A 17,289-nucleotide genomic window follows, 5' to 3' on the forward strand; every position below is an offset into this window, starting at 1 on the left:
TCCCGCTGTACTCAGCACTGGTGAGACCACAGGTGGAGTACTGCATCCAGTTCTAGATGCCGCACTACAGTAAGGACATGGAAAAACTTGAGAGGGTCCCGAGAAGAGCCACCGATATGATCAGGGACTTGTAAGGCAAGCCATACGAGGAAAAGCTGAAGGACCTGGGCCTCTTTAGCCTAAAGAAGAGAAGGTTGAGAGGGGACTTGATAGCAGTTTACGGTTCTATCAGAGGACTGCATCAAGAGCTTGGTGAAGAACTGTTCACTAGGGCATCCCTGGGGAAGACCTGGACCAATGGCTATGAACTCCCAGAAGACCGCTTCAGCCTTCCAGCCCCTAATAATCTATGAATCTAGACAAGCACCTGGCTAGGGTCACTTGACTGTAGCACTCTTTCCTGCCCAGAGCAGGGGTCAGACTCAATGATCTAATAGGTCCCTTCTGACCCTAGAAATCTATGAACTTAGGTGGACCTTGGCTTCATTCTTCTGCTGAGTGTGGTCCTCTCTAATATGTATACCTTCTTGGACTGCAGCGCTTTTGTGATCTCCCAGCAGTTCATGTTATGGAGGGTTCCTTAACTGTTGCTCTTTATAGTGCTCTCCAGCTACTCCTGGATCAGCCCTGACTAGTGCTTATTAGACATTTTGAAAGCCCCCCTGTGATGGAGATTCCATAACATCTTATAAATGGCAGAAAAATCTGTCTCCCAAATATGTTTAAGGATGTGGGCTTTGATATGTGCCTTTAATCTCATCATTGACCACTCTTACTGACTTTCAAAGTAGAAATATTTTTTCTTTTCTGGCATTGAATCCAAATTCTTTCCAAAGGGCATTTTGATTTAATTTTTTTCTTACTTTTTCATATTATCAGGATAACTAATTTCTTAGCTGAATCATTGGAGCTGCTGTTTCTAGCAGCCTTTGTCACAACCTGAAGTTCTCTCTTTTAACCAAAGCAATCTTAGACCTAACTAAGGATTACCCTGAATTTGCCCTAAATTCACAGCTTCAAAATCAGGAGTAAGGCAGTCTGCCAAAATGGTTCACAGGAAAATGTCCTGGAGTCAGAAGTTTACTTACTAGGCTTATTGACTGAGATCTGAATTAAGAACTGCAAGATATGAGTCAATCAGAAGTATTATCATATTTTTCTTTGCATACAATATACCCCCAAATATGATACACACCTTGTTTTTGTAAGGCAGAATGAAGAAAAAATATTTTCCCAGAGTTATGGCTGAGTGTAACAGGGACAGCCTAATCTTCAGATTTCTCGTCCTTTTCTTGCTTAACTACAACTGAATCCCGACCTGCTGCTGAAGACTGGTCTACATGGGTAGATCTATAATTTAAAAAAAAGCTAAGGATCCTGTGGTAAACAGCTAAATGTTTTGAGCTGAAATAGAGCAGACAGCAAATTTTTCCTAAGAAAGGTTGGCAAGGTTCTTTGGGTAGATGTGATATCTTTTATTAAACCAACTGAGTAGTTGGAACAGAGTTTTTTGTAAGCGTTTGGGTACAAATAACCTTCTTGAGGCATAGGAAGATTGCTGTTCTGAGATCTCCAAGGGATGAAAAAAACTAAGTGTGACAGGATGTCATTGAGAATGTAAATAGGTGGAAATTAGGAAAACAGTGGGTAGGGAAGAAGGAGAGTGGAGGAGTAGGGAATGAGGCAGCAAAATGAGGATGAAGAAATACCAGAGGTAAAAGGGAGACTGCTGCTGCTGAGCTCTCCAAGGTAGAAAAGAGATGAGACAGTCTTGTGAAAAACTAAATAGCTGGAAATTAGGGAAACAAAGAATAGAGAAGGAGGGAAGGGGAGGGGGGTGGGAAAGCAAATAGTAAGTTCAGACAGGTATCTGGTGAATCAGATGTCAGGCAGGTTGTAATGTGTCATAAATCCAATGTCTATATTGAGTCCAGACAAGGTTCTTTGGGTAAATCTGTTATCTTTTATTAGACCAACTCAAATAATTGGAAAATTTCTTCTTTGCAAGCTTTTGGGCACTAACACCCTTCATCAGGTTGAGGAAGCATCTGCAGATGATCTGTGCTCTTCCTTGATGGAGTGGTAAAACAGCCAGAGGCCAGTGCTCTTTTGTATCCAGTAAGTTTATGAAGTGATTGTCTTGCGAGAAGTGTGGTAATTGGATATTTTTGTCTTTGGATTTTTAGTGTGCATTCATTCTGGTGCACAGTTGTTTGGTTTCTCCTACGTATTTTCCATCGGGGCATTTGGTGCATTGGATGAGATTGTATTACATTTCTGGAGCTGCAGGTGTAAGATCCAGGAATGGTGATGGTTCTGTTGTGGAGTATGGTTAATCTTTCATTCCTTGGAGATCTCAGCACAAAAGCTCCCTATGCCTGAAGGATGCAAAAAATAAATAAAAAAAATCAAGGCTAACAGCATGGCTGTGTATAGAGGTATACAAGCTTTGCACACTTAAGCAGTTAGTTTTTACTTAATTGTAATGAAAAGGGAACAGACCATTTGTCAGTCAACCCCTCTGCATGTTTAAGAAACTGTTGTATTTACCCAAGGGCATTCAGAAATAAAATGGCTCCAACCACAAGTGAGAGTAAGTGCTGCCATGCTGTCCAGCATGGAATATATTTTGAACATCAGGTATGCACAGACTAGGCAGAACATGATTTTTTTTTTTAATTTTTTTAATGTTGATAACTAAAATCAGTGTTTATTTTTAAGCATTTATTTTGATTTTTTTATCAATTTAAATTTCAGGATTGCGTGAAATTAGGGGTGTGGAAGCAGGTAATTTAGTAAGGATATTATACTGTTAAAAGCTTTATGAAATCACATGCCAAAATATAAGAAGTAAATATCCATAGATTAATAAATCTTACCTGCTATAAATCATTCTGTTCATTCCTCAGGAAAGAGCCAGGTGGGCAGGGACCAGAAGAGGAGAGCAGCGGCACTCTCAGAGCTCTGGGAATATGGGAAGTGATAGTGGCTTTCCAGCGCGGTAGCAGGGGCCTGGGATACTCTTCTACCTTCCCCTTTCTGGGCTTTGGGTTGGGGTTTGTTTAAGTAGCCTGTTACCTTCCTAGCTGGCTTCTCCTGTGCCTATGAAGGAGCTTCTCCTGTGCCTATGATTGCTTAATTGACAAGTAATTAGGCCATAATGAGCAGCTAATTGCCTGATTAATGAGTCATTAGACCACCCATTGTTTTCCTCTCTACCCCCCCCCTTTCTCCACTGTCCAGTAACAGGAGTAAGGGTTCCCTGTTATCAGTCTCCTTTCTATAAATTTCGAGTATTACCAATGAAAATATTTTTCTGTTGGTCTGTGAGTGTAAATGCTGCCAGGCCTAGTTGTGCATTAGTTGCCATTAGCAGATTCAACAAAAAATAAAGTTATATTCTCAATGTGTACATCATGGAGGACTGAGGTTGACTTGTGTCAGGAGTTTATTTAAATAGATGAATGTATTGACACGGTAAATTCTGTATGCTTCAAAGAGGAAGGGGTCTGTGGAAGACCAGGGTCACCATCATCCTGTTTGGATACGGAGAGAGATGTTCCATACATTCAGATATTTCACATCTCATCCCCTGTTTGAAATGATAGTGACAATGCACTAACTACAACCCTGGCTTGAGTTTCCTTTTTTGGGGTAATGTCAACCATATTTTTGACTAATTCCCTGAGGATGTGCGACGTTGGGTTCAGTTTTATATTTCAGTGGGCTTCCAACCTTCCTTCCCTTGAACACACTTCTAAGGAGGTGGCTAGCCTTCATCTGTGTCGGATTTGGACGTTGCCTCATCAGATGTAGGTTGTTCAGCATGGTTAGATCCTGGTAGGCTAGCACTGCTACTTTCAGGTGTAGCATTACAAGTTGTCACTGTAGGTTGCAGAGTCAGTGGCCCAACATTAATTGGGGTTTCAACTGTTGCTTCTGTACTATGTTTGCCAGTCATTCCTACATCCTGTAGTTGGTCAGTGTGGCATTGTCAATCATTGTTAGGCACCACTTAAACTGAGTAAGATAATGGACCTGTTTGTGTATTCACAACCACAGGTTGCCACTTATTGACTCCCCAAGTAAATTGCTCTTTGACAGACAGGTAGATGCTGAGGGGTGCCTGTTCCCCTTGTCATAGCCTTATCTGGTGATTTCCAACATGCCGCAAGTCTGGTTTTAGTAAATCTGTTCTGTGAATTGAGGTTCCAGCCCATGACCAGCATTGGTGGCGTCTTATTTGTTGTGGTGTTCTAGCAAGAAGCGAGTCATCTTCTGCTTTATTGACCCAGCCTTGACCCATTTGTGGCTGAGTGGTATGGTGCAGGAATGATGTTAGATGCCATTATATTTTTTGGGAACCTCTGAACTTATCTGAATGGAATTGTGTCATTGTCAGTTCCAGTTTGCTTTGTGTTACCAAATCCTGTTCTTGCAAACAGATTTCACAACTTTTCTAGTGTCTGTGCTGCTGAATTGGCCAGTTTTCTGTGTAAAAATCATTTGGACTGGGCATCCACCATTACTAGTTGCATCATTCCTAGAAATGGTTCTGCAAAATATGGAGCTGCTGCTGCCAGGGAATGGACAGCCATTCCCAGAGGTGTGGCAGTGCTGGTTTGAGCATATACATTTCTTAACAAGGCTTCTATTTGTTGGTCAATACCTGGCTACCATACAAAGCTTTTGATGTGTTCCTTCATTTTTACAACTCCTAGGTAACTTGCATGCAGATCATGGATAATGCACTCAAGAATTTTAGTAGGTATAAATCTGAATTCCCACCCTCCCCCTCTCCCCAATGCATGATACATCTTTACATGCATAAAAATGTACCAAATTAGGGTTGGCTATGTACTTCTAACCTTTCAGAGTTGCATCATACCCCTATGCTGTTAACCCCAGCTGTAGTACCCTGGATGGAGGAGAGTGAACTCTTGAATTTATGGGTCTGTTGACCTACATAGGACTGACAAGCATGCGTAATCAGCCTGTATTATATAAGTTGAATTTGGAGGGAATGTGTTTCTAGTGTAAAGTGTGGCATGAAATACTTAGTTGAGGTAACAACCTTCCAGATTGGTCAGTAATGTGATGGACAGATGAATGATAGAAGGGTCTGACTGATTGGTTCTAGCATATGATTGACAGGTGGCATGAGGTAGATGCTATAACACCTGTCAGGAAAGCTATGGAGGAAGTGATTGAGTCTGTGTGTGTCGTGAGCCTGTGTGGTGGCTGGGTGCTCACCTGGGAGAGTTGGTATCAGTGTGCGTTGTGTCTGATTGGGACTGAAAGCTTGTGAGAAACTGAGTCACTTGAACATGTGATGTGAAACCTGCTCATGTATGTGATGAGTATGAGAGTTGCTTGAGTGGAGTGGGTAGCTGAATTCCATCCATTCACAGAGGTATACTTACACACAGACAGAGCAATCTTCGACTCACCTGTATTCACCTGCATACCTGCAGATGGTAAAATATCACCCATCCCTTTAGAGGTCCTGAGTACTCACTGAGAGTGAGGAAAGAGAGAAATCCTCTAGGGAGTAGGCACTCTATGATAGGCTGACAGGCCATCTTGCCTGTCAGCTTTAGAGTAATCTTGCCTGCACCCTCTGGTGACAGGCCTGCATTGGTTGTTTCTTGTATCTAATATTGTATATCAGGGGTCAGCAACCTGCTCCTGGCCCTGCTGCCCTCCCTTGGGCCCTCTGGAGTGCAGCATGTGCGATCCAGAGAGGCAGCTCACAGAGGGGCCCTGCCCAGGTCACACTTCCCCTGTGTGCACAGAAGCAGCGTGGGCAGCATGCAGAATTGTGCGCCTCACTACTGCCCCTGCCTGCAGGGAAGTGTGGTCAGGGTAGCAGGGAGCTCTGAGCAGGCAGCTTTCTGCTTTCCCTGCTGTGCCCTGCTGCAATGGATTCCAATGCTGTTTTGCAGAAGCAGTAGTGAGGGCAGCACAGCAGGGAGCATCGCTGGTATCTGCTGCCTCCCAGGAGCCCGAGGCTGGGGATGGGAGGCAGCTGGGGCCGGGAGGCAGCAGCTGTTTGCTGCTGGCCCAGGTTCTGGGTAGCTGCTGATAGCCATGGAGCCTGAGCTGGAGGGCATGGGGCAGCAGGGCTGGGGGCAGGGGCTTTGGGTGGGGGGGCAAGGGGCACAAGCAGGGCATCCTGCCATGTACCCCCTGCCCTCCTTTTGTTTTTCTAGCGTGCCTGCACTAGCACCTTCTAAGGTAGGCATTGTGTGGTTTTTCACACAAAAAACATTGCCTGCCCCTGTTGTGTATATAGTGTTATCTTAACTCTGTGTTAACTGGTTCATTGTTGTATTGTGGATTTATTATTGTTATATATTTTTTTTTTTTATATTCACCTTGATAATATATTCTTGTTAACCTTTGCCTTAGTGTTAAGTTTTCATTGATAGTAGTATACCCCTGGCCTGCAGCCTGGCCCCATCCAATAACCGGGGGAATTAACCCTTTGTTGTCTTGAATCATACAGACACCTGGTGAGGTTGAAGGCCTAACAAACCAGTGACCTGTAGTATGACTAGACAAGAAACCAAGGCAGATGCTACACTGGGATATTTATCAATTTTCAGTACAAAGTTTATAGTAATCTTAAAGTTTCCACATACCCTTATTCCACCACATTTTTTTAGACATACTCCATTCACTCCAGCCTACTTTTGAAAGTATACCTTCCCTTTCTAGGTGATCCAGTTTAGCATCTATCTGTGCATGTAGTCTGTAAGAAGCTGGAACAGCTTTGTGAAACTTAGCCTGTGCATTTTCATCTATGATTATCTTAGGTTTGATATGTATTAAAGTTCCTGTGTCTTACCTGAATGCTTCAGAGGCCTGGTTTAATATACCTTTTAACTGTTGTTTAACTCTCTTTTTTCAGGGACCTTTGAAAGTATCTGCAGCATCTTTAAAGAATTCCAGTCCAGGGAAATATTTTTTTTTTAACCATTCATGACCCCACAGAGTGGGTCCTCCATTTTCAGTGACAGAAGCAGGGCTTCTTAGAGACTTAGACCATACTTACATCTACTGGCACTGACATCACTCCCTTTGGCACAATCTTGTTTTGTATAGCAACACTTGTATATTTCTTAATTTCCTATTTCTGAAAGGTTTTTTTTTATATTCTGAATATGATATAACAGACACTGCAGACCCTCTGTATTCAACTCCATTTAAGGGTTTTCTCAGTAACCTTGTTTGTCAGCTAGATAGCTGATTTATCACCCCTGTACACATGATATAGACCCACGTTATTCTCATTGTCACTACTGTCCCTGCCTATTACATATTATTCCCTTTTGTATACCTTACTTTAGTCTCCTCTTTGTTTCTTTTAACATGGCGCACTGCTTGGATATGTCTCTCTTTATTTCAGCTTCATCAGAATCTCTTACATTGGCAGTTAGCTGGGGTGTGGGACCTTTCCCACACCAGTAGTCTGTCTGGCTACTGCATGCACTGGCTGCATGTTCTGTTGCATGTTTAATAACTCATTACTACTTGTGTGGGCACTCCTCCATGCAGTTCCATGGCATCTTTGGTTGTGGTTTCCATAGTTATGCCAATCTCAAAAGCACATTTAAAGGTAAGGTTTTTCTCTGTTAAGAGCCTCTTTTATATGGCTTCATTAAATATCCCACACAGATTTCTTTCTGCAGGCTTTATATATCCATCCTTAAAACTACAATATTCTGACACTTTCCATAGCACTTTTGCAAAAGAGGAAATAAACTGGCCTGAAGATGAATCTTTTCTTATGGAACCTATCTGCAATGATCAGTGGTTTTGGACAGTTTTCATAACTTTCTTTAAAAGTTGTGCTTGCTGGCTTCTCTGAGGTGTGCAGGCTGTGCAGTAAACTATATGTTTTTCTTCCCATCAAACTGGGTAATGAAACATGTAGCTACTATGGGAGAATCTCAGTTTACTTCAAAAATTTGTTCCAGCTGTTCATTCTATGTAGGTCAGCCTTCCAGGGTATTATCATAAGCTCCAGTTGTTCCAACAAAGGTAGTCATTTTGTTCCCAACAGATTTCAAGTATTCATAGTTAGAGCAGATTCTTCTGGTTGATTTAATGTATACTCACCCATGGGATTCCATCCTTATTGTCAATTGCTGTATCTGTCCCAAGGCAGTCAGAAATAAAAGGAATCTAACCACAAGTGTGCAGAAGCATACTGCTATGTAGGGATGTAAATACCATTTAAAAAAATATTGGTTTAACCTCCTCTAATTATATTGGTTAAATGATTAACCTGTAATACAGTGGCTTGGACACAGCTACTGCTGGGAGTTGCTCCTGTGGCCTTTTGACTGGGGTTGGGGGAGGAGGCAAGCCTAGCCAGACAACACAGCTCATGTGAAGCCCTGGGTGGGGGGAGTACCTGTGAAGGAGCAGCTAACTGTTTAATTGATGAGTCATTACTAGGGATCCAGCTTTTCCCTTTCCAGCAGAAAACCACAGATTTTCCTCTTTTTAAAGGAGAAAAATGCACATTTTCCCCTTCAAAGGAGAAACACCTGGATTTTTTCCTTTGAAGTGGGAAACTGTGGGTTTCCCCTTGCAGACTGGCAGAGTTCCAGCCTGCTATGAGTCTTGGGGGAGGGTGATTGGAGGCAGGGCCAGGAAGGTAAAAAGAAAAAAAAATCTGGAGCAGGGGGCGCTGCATATATGCACATGCACACGTGCAACCGGCAGTAAAGCCAGGCAGAGTGGTGGGAGCAGCCCTGGCAGCTGCATGTAGGTAAGTCTTGTGTGGTGGGGGCTGGTGGAGGGCCAGGGCTTGGGGACTGTCCCTGCACCATCAGGGCTGGGGGCCAAACTCCAGAAAGCCCCACACATATTGGTGTTGTGTTGGGAGGGAGGGGGTGTGGGAGGGGCACATTCCTCCCCCCTAGATTTTTGCATAGACAGTGAGGTGAAGCTTGGCTGGACAGGGCTGTAGCTTGGCTGGACCTGTACCTGGCAGAAGCCGCCTCTGTGGACCAGCAGGCGGGACCCGGCGTGGGAGGGTGGAGCAGGGCAGGGAGACTGAGTGCTACCACTGCCACTAGGAGCCGTGCACCAGCTGTGCTGCCATGGCTGCCAAGGTGAGGCCCTCTCTTGTCTGTCTGGCAGCTGTGGGTGTGGCAGTGGCGTGGAGTTGTCCATCATCACTGTGGTGGTGGTGCTGAGTTGTGGCCGCCCCCTCCCCCCCCACTGTTGGCACTTACATGTCAGCCTACGCCCATGACCCTCTTTCCCCCACACTCACTCCCTGCACCACACACAACACCCACTTGGTGCAGAGGGGGAGCTGCTGCTGCTGGGAGGAAGGGAGTTGGGGGCAGGCAGAGACTGCAGGTCAGGACTGCTGGCACAGTTGGGGGGGGGGCTGTGGCTTGGGAGTGAGGGGCAGCGGCATGTCAGGGCTGCTCAGTGCCACAAAGCAGTGAGGGAAGCAGTCATTGTTGGACCTACATCCTTGTGCAAGGTGGGGAGCTCCTGCTGGGAGGGAGCAGGTGGGGAGTTAAGCAGGAGCTGCTAGTTGGGTGTGAGGGGCACTGGCATATCAGGGCTGTTCAATGCCACAAAGCTGCAGGGGGGACATTGCAGCTGGACCCACATTCTGGTGAGCAAAGGGGGCAGGGAGAGCTCTGATATTTTTTTGTTTTTTTTTCCATGATGAAAACCAAAATCAAACACTAAAATATGTAGGTATTTAGAATTTATTTTATTATAATGATTGAGGCACTGGTAGCCTTCCAAATTGCTTTAAAATTGTAAATATATAAATAAGACATTGTGGTCTACTGATACCTAGTGGTGTTTAATTTTAATTGTAGAAAAAAATGGGTTTTGGGTTTTAATCAGAGAATTTTAGGGGGTTTTATCCCAGAATTTGGGATTTTTAACAGAGAAAAACCAGGATACCTGGTCATTAGACTGCTCACGGGTTTTCTCTTAGGCTATGGGTACTAGTCCCCCTCCCCTTCTCCACATTCCTCCCTTCCTCCCTCCTTGCTGTCCTTCTGCCTTTTGATTCCTGCTGGGGTACAATGTGGCTTCCCCTCCCCCCACTTCCCTGCCAGACTGTGCCTGCCTAGAGTTAAAGGATAACCGGTAAGCTAACTGGTTATCACTGCACTTACTGGTTAAATAATTAATAGTTTAACCTTTCATGTCGCTACTGCCATGCTGATCTGCCTAGAATATATTTTGAACATAAGATAAAGCTAATAAAGATTCAACAAAAAGTTATTTTAATTTTTCATGCACACATTCAGTATATTCACATATCTCACATATACCCTTTCAAAAAGATACAGCACCTTGTAAAAACTATTCCTAGGAAGGCAGATTTCTAGGAAAAAGACGAGCTACACTGAGAGAAATAATTCATAAAATCCAAATATTGGAATTAATTTTTAAAGCTAATAATATTCCATTAAGTAATTTTGATAGTGTTTTTACAAGAAACTCACTTAGATGCACCTACTGAATCCCCTCCTTTTTCACAGCTCAATTAAAAATTATCATGGAAAACCACACCATTAGCCTTGTGCTTAAATATAATTTCACAAGATTGTCATCTTCAACCCTCTGGGTAGTTTATAGAGCTTAAGCAATAATGTTGGAAGTGGGGCCATTGGTTTCACCTGAAAAACAGGATCTAGAACAGTGGGTTTTGTTTTGGATGACCAGGTCTTTTATTTTGTTAAGGAAAAGAGGATTCTTCAAATTGGATGTTCATGGACTTGTTTTCTTTAGAACTTTTTTATTGACCTCTAGCTAAAGAAAATTATTCAGTATTTTCTTAATGTCCACCAATCTTTAAACTCTATCTTTACTCTTGTTCTCATAGTTCTGTATAAGAGCTTTTTACAATTTCATCTCTGTGTAGAGAATAATCCAACATTACTTCCAGCAATCCATGCATTGTTTTATAAATGGACCTTTTCCCTAGAAAATATTAAAAAAAAACCTGGCTGCTGACCAAAAGCAATTAAAATGTCTTGCTTTTTAAACCTGGTACCTTCAGTTAGGCAGGGCTTGAGAGGATCTGCAATACATGGGGACTTTTGAGCTATTGGTTACATTTAGAGATACATGAGGGAATTTCAGAAATGATATTGGAGTTGGCATCACATTTTGGAGATGTACCAGGTTCAGTATTAATGGGCATAGATCTGACACCAGAGCCATCAGTTTTTGTGGAGCAGAAAAGATATCAAAACCTTGTAAAGATTCGCAGATACTAACAAGGGAGTTTTAAAGGTATTTCTTCCATTAGAATCTTTACTTTCTTGCTAATCCTGCCCTACGTTCCTCAACATAACCTAAAAATCAAAGAAATCAAAGTGCATGTTTTTATCTGTGCCAGTATGGGGCAACAATAAATTGTGCAGCTTATTGCTTTACGGTTTGTTGCTCCCGGGAAGCTCCTGGGCGTATGGTTTACGCACGTGCCTGGGTCTGCAGCAGGCTTGGTTGGCAGGGGATCCAGGTGGTCAGTCTCCCAGCCCGAAGCTGTTCCATCTGGGCTCAGTGTGCTGTGGAGAGGCTGGATGGGGCATAAGGATGCTTCAGGTTGGGTCTAGCTGGCAGGCAGCCCTGGCACTGAAGAACCCTTGTGCTCTAGCTAGCCAGCTCAGTCTTCACACACGTGCTGGTGCGCAAGAAAAACCTCCACAGCCGGGTAGGACTTACATTTACATGTCCTACTCTGAATAGGGTCACGCATGTAGATCCTGAGATGTTTACTGCACAGTTAATTAGTCAACTGCACAGTAAATGTTACATGTAGATGCGCCCAGTAAATAGCTTTTTACTTCCCTATGACCAGAAAGTACTGACGATTCAGAGCAGATTCTGCTGATAACTCTGGGAAACAATATTATCCTGAGGGAGCAAATAGGGTAGATATAAAAGGGGAGATTTGGGTTTTTAGTAGACAAATTGTCATGCAAGGATTGCCCACTTGACCTAAGAGCAGGAATTACCTCCTTTTTACAGTTAAACTGGTTAATGATCTGGAGGACTCATATGAAAGAGGTATGATATCCACCAGTTTTATCATCAGGAGTTTAAGCCTCTCTCTCGATTAACAGGTCCCCCCACCCCAAAAATAATGGGGTGAGATCTGGTATGTTGGATACAGGTTTCCCTTGCTTTATGCTGTGCATGCGTTCCTGGAAAACGGTACATAACTTGAATTTGCATAAAGGGAACCCACTTTACAATGTAATAAATAGGGATACATTCCAAGACCTCGATTGTACCGATCCCCCAGACCCATTTCTACCACTTTTACAAGACAGTTTTGGTACTCGCCAACAGCAGACAGTACACACAAGCACAGGGTGGTGGTGAATGTTACTATAATGGGCATGGCAACCACAGAAACACGTCACAGACAATGAGCGTGGAGCACAGATCTACACAGGAGACTATATTTTTGGTGCGTGTCACTCCCACAACACACTGCACAAAGCAGCTGACTGCAAGCTTCCACCACACCGATTGCATAAGAGTGAATTTACCTCGCATCTAATGAATTTTGGTATAAAAAAGTCATCGCATAACAACGAATTCACACACAAAAACAGCGAATTCACACAGAACCCGCATAAAACGAGAGAAATCTGTGCTATGAAGTTTTCAAGGATATTTTCTGTCTGCAAAACATCATTCACCACAGGTATGAAAAGGGTTTTAAAGCCTATATATATATATATATATATATATATATATATATATATATATTTTTTTTTTTTTTTTTTTATTTGATCAGTGGGAGGAAAAGATGCATCTATGGCTGTCTCATCATTGAATAGGAGGATGTGCTGCAGCCTGGGGCATGGAGCATGGCTCCAGCCTACACCCTGCTCTACATCACTGCTGCTATGGGGCTGGGCTGGAACAGTGGTGCCGGCTTCGTGCTGCTGCTACTACAGGGCCTGGCTGGAGCCATGTTTCATGCCGTAGGCTGCAACAGGGACAAAGGTTGCTGGTGGGGAGAAAAGATCAGGAGTGCAGCAGATGGGGGAGAGAGGGAGAAGCAGCTTGGGGGAGAGCAGAGATGGGGCTGCAGGGGAAGTGTGGTGAAGTGGGGGGGGAGGAGGAGGAGTGGCAGCAGCCCTGGCTTCAGCCCCAACTGTTCTTGCCTTAGGCTAAAATGCAGGGGTGTGCAATTATTTTGGGTAGAGGGCTGCTTACTGAGTTTCGGCAAGCCATCAAGGGCTGCATGGGTAGGCCTGCCCTCTGACAGGTGCGCCTCCCCCTGGTTGCCATCTTGGGATCAAAAGTCCCGTTCCCTGACTTGTGCCACCAGAAGTCCCTCCCTTTATTCTCCCCCCCCCCCCACCAGAAGTACTCCTTTCAGCAAGGGGTTTTGCCATCTCTGAACCAGAAAAATACCAAATTATATTCTAAAAATCAAAAGTACTACAACATTCGTTAATTTGATTTCAAAAAATATTTTTGTCCTGATTCATGTGTGTTTGTGTAGTGTACATACAGGTGATAGTATAATAGCTTAAAATGAAGTCTTACTCTTGTATATTGTGGGAGGGTACGGGTGGGAGCATGGGTATAGGTTTGTGGGTATGTGGGATGTAGGGTGGCCATCATAGAAGACATTCTGGTTTTCTGCTACTGTCATCTTTCCTCTGTAGATATGAAACCAGGTGCCTCTATTTTTTTTTTTCTTGAAATGCTAACCCTTTACAATGTTTTCAGAAAGAATCTTTAAGGCTGACAGCTTGTGGGCCAAATCTTGGATGATTTGAAAAATTGAGTGTTCGGTCCAGACAAACGCATTATTTATCTGAAGGTTATTATAAGTGCCAGTAACTTCAGGTGCATATTGAATTTCACTGATAATAAAAGAAGCATGTTACGTTTATCACATATGTTGTATCATTAGAACTTTAAAATTTTAATACAAGACTTCAGCTGATGCGAAAAGAAAAACAGTTTAGTTTATCTGCTCTTCACTTTGGTTATGAAGGTATTGCTGAAATATTGTCAGACTTCAGGTAGGGCGTAAAATACCATATTTTCTTGCAGGCACACCAGAATATAATACACACCTTGTTTTGAAAAGTCAGAATGAGGGGGGAAAATAGATTTTTCTTGGAGTTATGACTATCTAGAATGACAGCCTAATCTTCAGCTGATTTATATTCCTTTTCCTGCTTATGTTCTTAAATAAGAGAAGGACCAAGAGCAACTATAGATAGCAAAATCGCTTGATTAGGGGAACACCAAGACTATTTTAAAATGTTCATTAGCGCCTGGTTGAGTGGAAAACAATGAACCATTAAGTCAGCTGACTCCCTCAGCTGCCTGAACAGTGGTGCTACAGCTCCTGCACTGTAGAGCACTAATGCAGGATGCCTCTCCCATGCACAAACTCAGCTCCTGCTTAATGCATGGGAGACTGATTTTGGTGCAAAGGATACGTGTTTTATATAGCTAAATATAGTACTTGCGCTTTAGAATTGATTTTACATTCCAGTTTACAGTTGCTTTATTGTGAAGCATTTAAAAATTTGTGAATGCCTTTCATTGCCTTCTGGAGAAAATACAAGATTCTGAAATCCTGTCACCACATAGGTGTGGCAGTACCTACCCTGCAGCTCCAGCAGGACCAAACACTTGAACGAGCACCGATGACTGCCATCCTGACTTCCATTGCTGGCACCCTCTTTAACTCAGGACCCAAGGCTCACTTGCCAAACGCTTCAGCTGTCTGTACCATGGGTTGACCACCACTGCTCCTATAATAAGAGCAAAGTCTTTCTTGAGAACCATTGTTATCTGCCCCTCTTACTTCAGACTTGAAGAACTATTCTATTTGGAATTAAAATAGAATAGAAAAAATACTGAGTTTGAGGTGTATGATTTGTTCCTTAATCCAGGGATGCTCAATCTCTGGTCCAGGGGCCATTTCTAGCCCATAGTGCCGTGTCACCTGACCCACAGGGCTCTCCATAGGTCTGGAAGTTTGGTAGTGGGGGAGCAGTGTCACCACCCCACTGCTGCCAGATCTCCAGACCCAAGAGGAACCCTGGGCGCTCCATGCTGGTTTTGGCGTCTGTTCTCAGTGTGCAGGGTCCGACATGGTCAGTGTCCCGACATGCGGGGAATGGGAAGGAGCAGTGCTGGGTTCCTTGGACCCAATCCTGGATCATGAGGGTGGGCAGGAGGGGGTGGTACAGAGCCCCCAGGGCCTAATCTGAGTGGGAGGGAGTGGTACCAGGCTCCCAGGGCCCAGTCCTGGTGCCCAGGGCAGAGAGGGATGGTGCTGGGCCAGATCTGGGCTGCAGACAGGCACTGGTCCACAGGGCCATGTGTGGGGCACGACTACCCTAATGCTTATAGTAGTTTGTTTAATTTTTATGGAAGGAATCTTTCCTTCCTTCTCCTTTTTAGTTGTATTTTTGTGCTGCAAGTTTTGAATAGGTTGTTGCCTGAGAATGAGTTGGAATTTGTCTCCTTTTTCCATGAACAGCAATGTATACTATAAATTAATATACTTCATTGTAATATGCATTTTGTATAATATTTCAAATGTTATTTCTGTTTTTTTAGAAAAGATTACAGAAAGAACTGTTGGCTTTGCAGAATGACCCACCTCCAGGAATGACTTTAAATGAAAAGAGTGTTCAAAATTCAATTACACAGTGAGTGTATTGCATTTCATATTTTCAATATCATCTCAGACTATAGACAACTAAGAAGTCTCCCCTTCTGCTTTAGGTAACATTAACAGAATATTCCTGTTGATCTATGGATATATAAACATAGATGTTAATGAGTACATTGCTAAGTGTGTTTATTGGTAAACTGCGTAAGTGAGTGATCTGCAATATGTTACTTTTTACTGTCTTCTGTAAAATTTGGGTAGGTGTTAACTTCAATTTTTTTAGACTGAACCTTCAGAGGAGGACATCTTTCACACAGGTGTCACAATATTATGAATCACTTAGTTGCAGTTCTGCTAGACTTAATTTTGAAAATTGAGTGGTATATTGGGTTTATGTTCCTCCTGTATCTGCTTTTTGAGCTGACCTTGGTATGTGAGCTATTCACCCTGATACCAATATCAGATTTCTCTTAAAACAAGTGGAACAAAAACCTATGGGGAAGTTTTGACTTGAAGAATATGTATATGTTTGAATTTTCTCTTTACTACAGTTACAGGTAACATTTATGATTACCTTAAATCAGGGATTGTCAGCTGGGGATACTTGTACCTCCAGGGATACTTAAAAAGGTCTTCAGGGGTATGCGGGGGTGGAGCTTGCCCCAGAGCATGGAGGTGGCATCTCCCCTGGCGTGTTCGCCTCTTACTTGTGGCAGGGATGACACACACACACGTGCTGGGTGCTGCTGGTCCCCCATGGCACACTGCGGTGCCTCCCCGCCCTCCACCCCAGCTCGTTCTTCTGATTGGCCGCTGGGCTACCACGAGGGTCTCAGTGGCAGGTGGGTAAGTGCATTTCTATGCCCACTTCCAGGAGCAGGGTCAGGAGGGCGAGCAGGGCTGGTGGGGGGCAGGGGAGTGTCACATGCGGCGGCCGCCACAGCCTGTGCCACTTTCCCACGGCCAGTTGCACATGTGGCTCTACGGGCTGCTGACCGGTGGCAGTGGTTCAGTGGGTGGTGGCAGTGGTCGCCATGTGTGAGCACACAGCACCTCTCCTCACTCTACGTCTGGCCACTGCCACCAGAAGGAGTACACTTGCTAAAAAAGGTTGAAAAACTCTGCCTTAAATGAAAGAGGAAAAAATACTGGTTTTATATATTTGACAGAACTTTGTGTATAATCAGGTTTCAGGCATTGTGACACACAACCATGCATAAAGAAATGTAAGGGCATAAGCATGTTTTAAAGAAAAGAAAAATATTATAAAATCAAAATATGGCATATCAATTGGAAGCTTCAGATACAGTGCATAAAACTATTTTGAATTCTTTTAATTTTTTGCTAATTAACTGCAAGTTTACAGTGTTCCCTTAATCTGAGGGTGTCAGACTCATATGCTTTCATAGTCTGGACCTGAGCTTTGGGCTGCAGATGTTGATGCTCTTATATTGGCACCCATAACCAGGGAGTTAAGGGTGTTGCCGCTCAATCCCAGAGCTACAGTTGCCAAAGCCACAGTGTTAGGGTGGCCAGCATGCAAAGAGTGAACGCTTCAGATTTTAGTTGCTAACAGCAACCAAATGTATTAAGTTCTGTGGTAGTGTTCAACTTCAGAA

At 43.5% G+C, this 17,289-nt stretch overlaps 1 protein-coding gene across 3 annotated transcripts in view; it reads left to right on the top strand.

Annotated features, from left to right (window-relative positions):
- UBE2W (ubiquitin conjugating enzyme E2 W) overlaps positions 1-17,289 on the top strand; it is a 56,040-nt gene that overhangs the window by 16,003 nt on the left and 22,748 nt on the right. Inside the window, exons 1-3 of one of the 3 annotated variants that reach the window (XM_019498647.2) lie at positions 9,460-12,718; positions 13,759-13,878; positions 15,616-15,707. In XM_019498647.2, coding sequence (XP_019354192.1) covers positions 15,667-15,707 — 41 coding nt within the window. In that variant the 5' untranslated portion in view covers positions 9,460-12,718; positions 13,759-13,878; positions 15,616-15,666. Of the gene's footprint in view, positions 1-9,459; positions 12,719-13,758; positions 13,879-15,615; positions 15,708-17,289 lie in introns of those variants that run through there. The other 2 variants (XM_019498646.2, XM_006272219.4) reach the window with 2 other exon arrangements.

The sequence above is a fragment of the Alligator mississippiensis genome, chromosome 3 (assembly GCF_030867095.1).
Source record: "Alligator mississippiensis isolate rAllMis1 chromosome 3, rAllMis1, whole genome shotgun sequence".
Classification (NCBI taxonomy): Eukaryota; Metazoa; Chordata; order Crocodylia; family Alligatoridae; genus Alligator; species Alligator mississippiensis.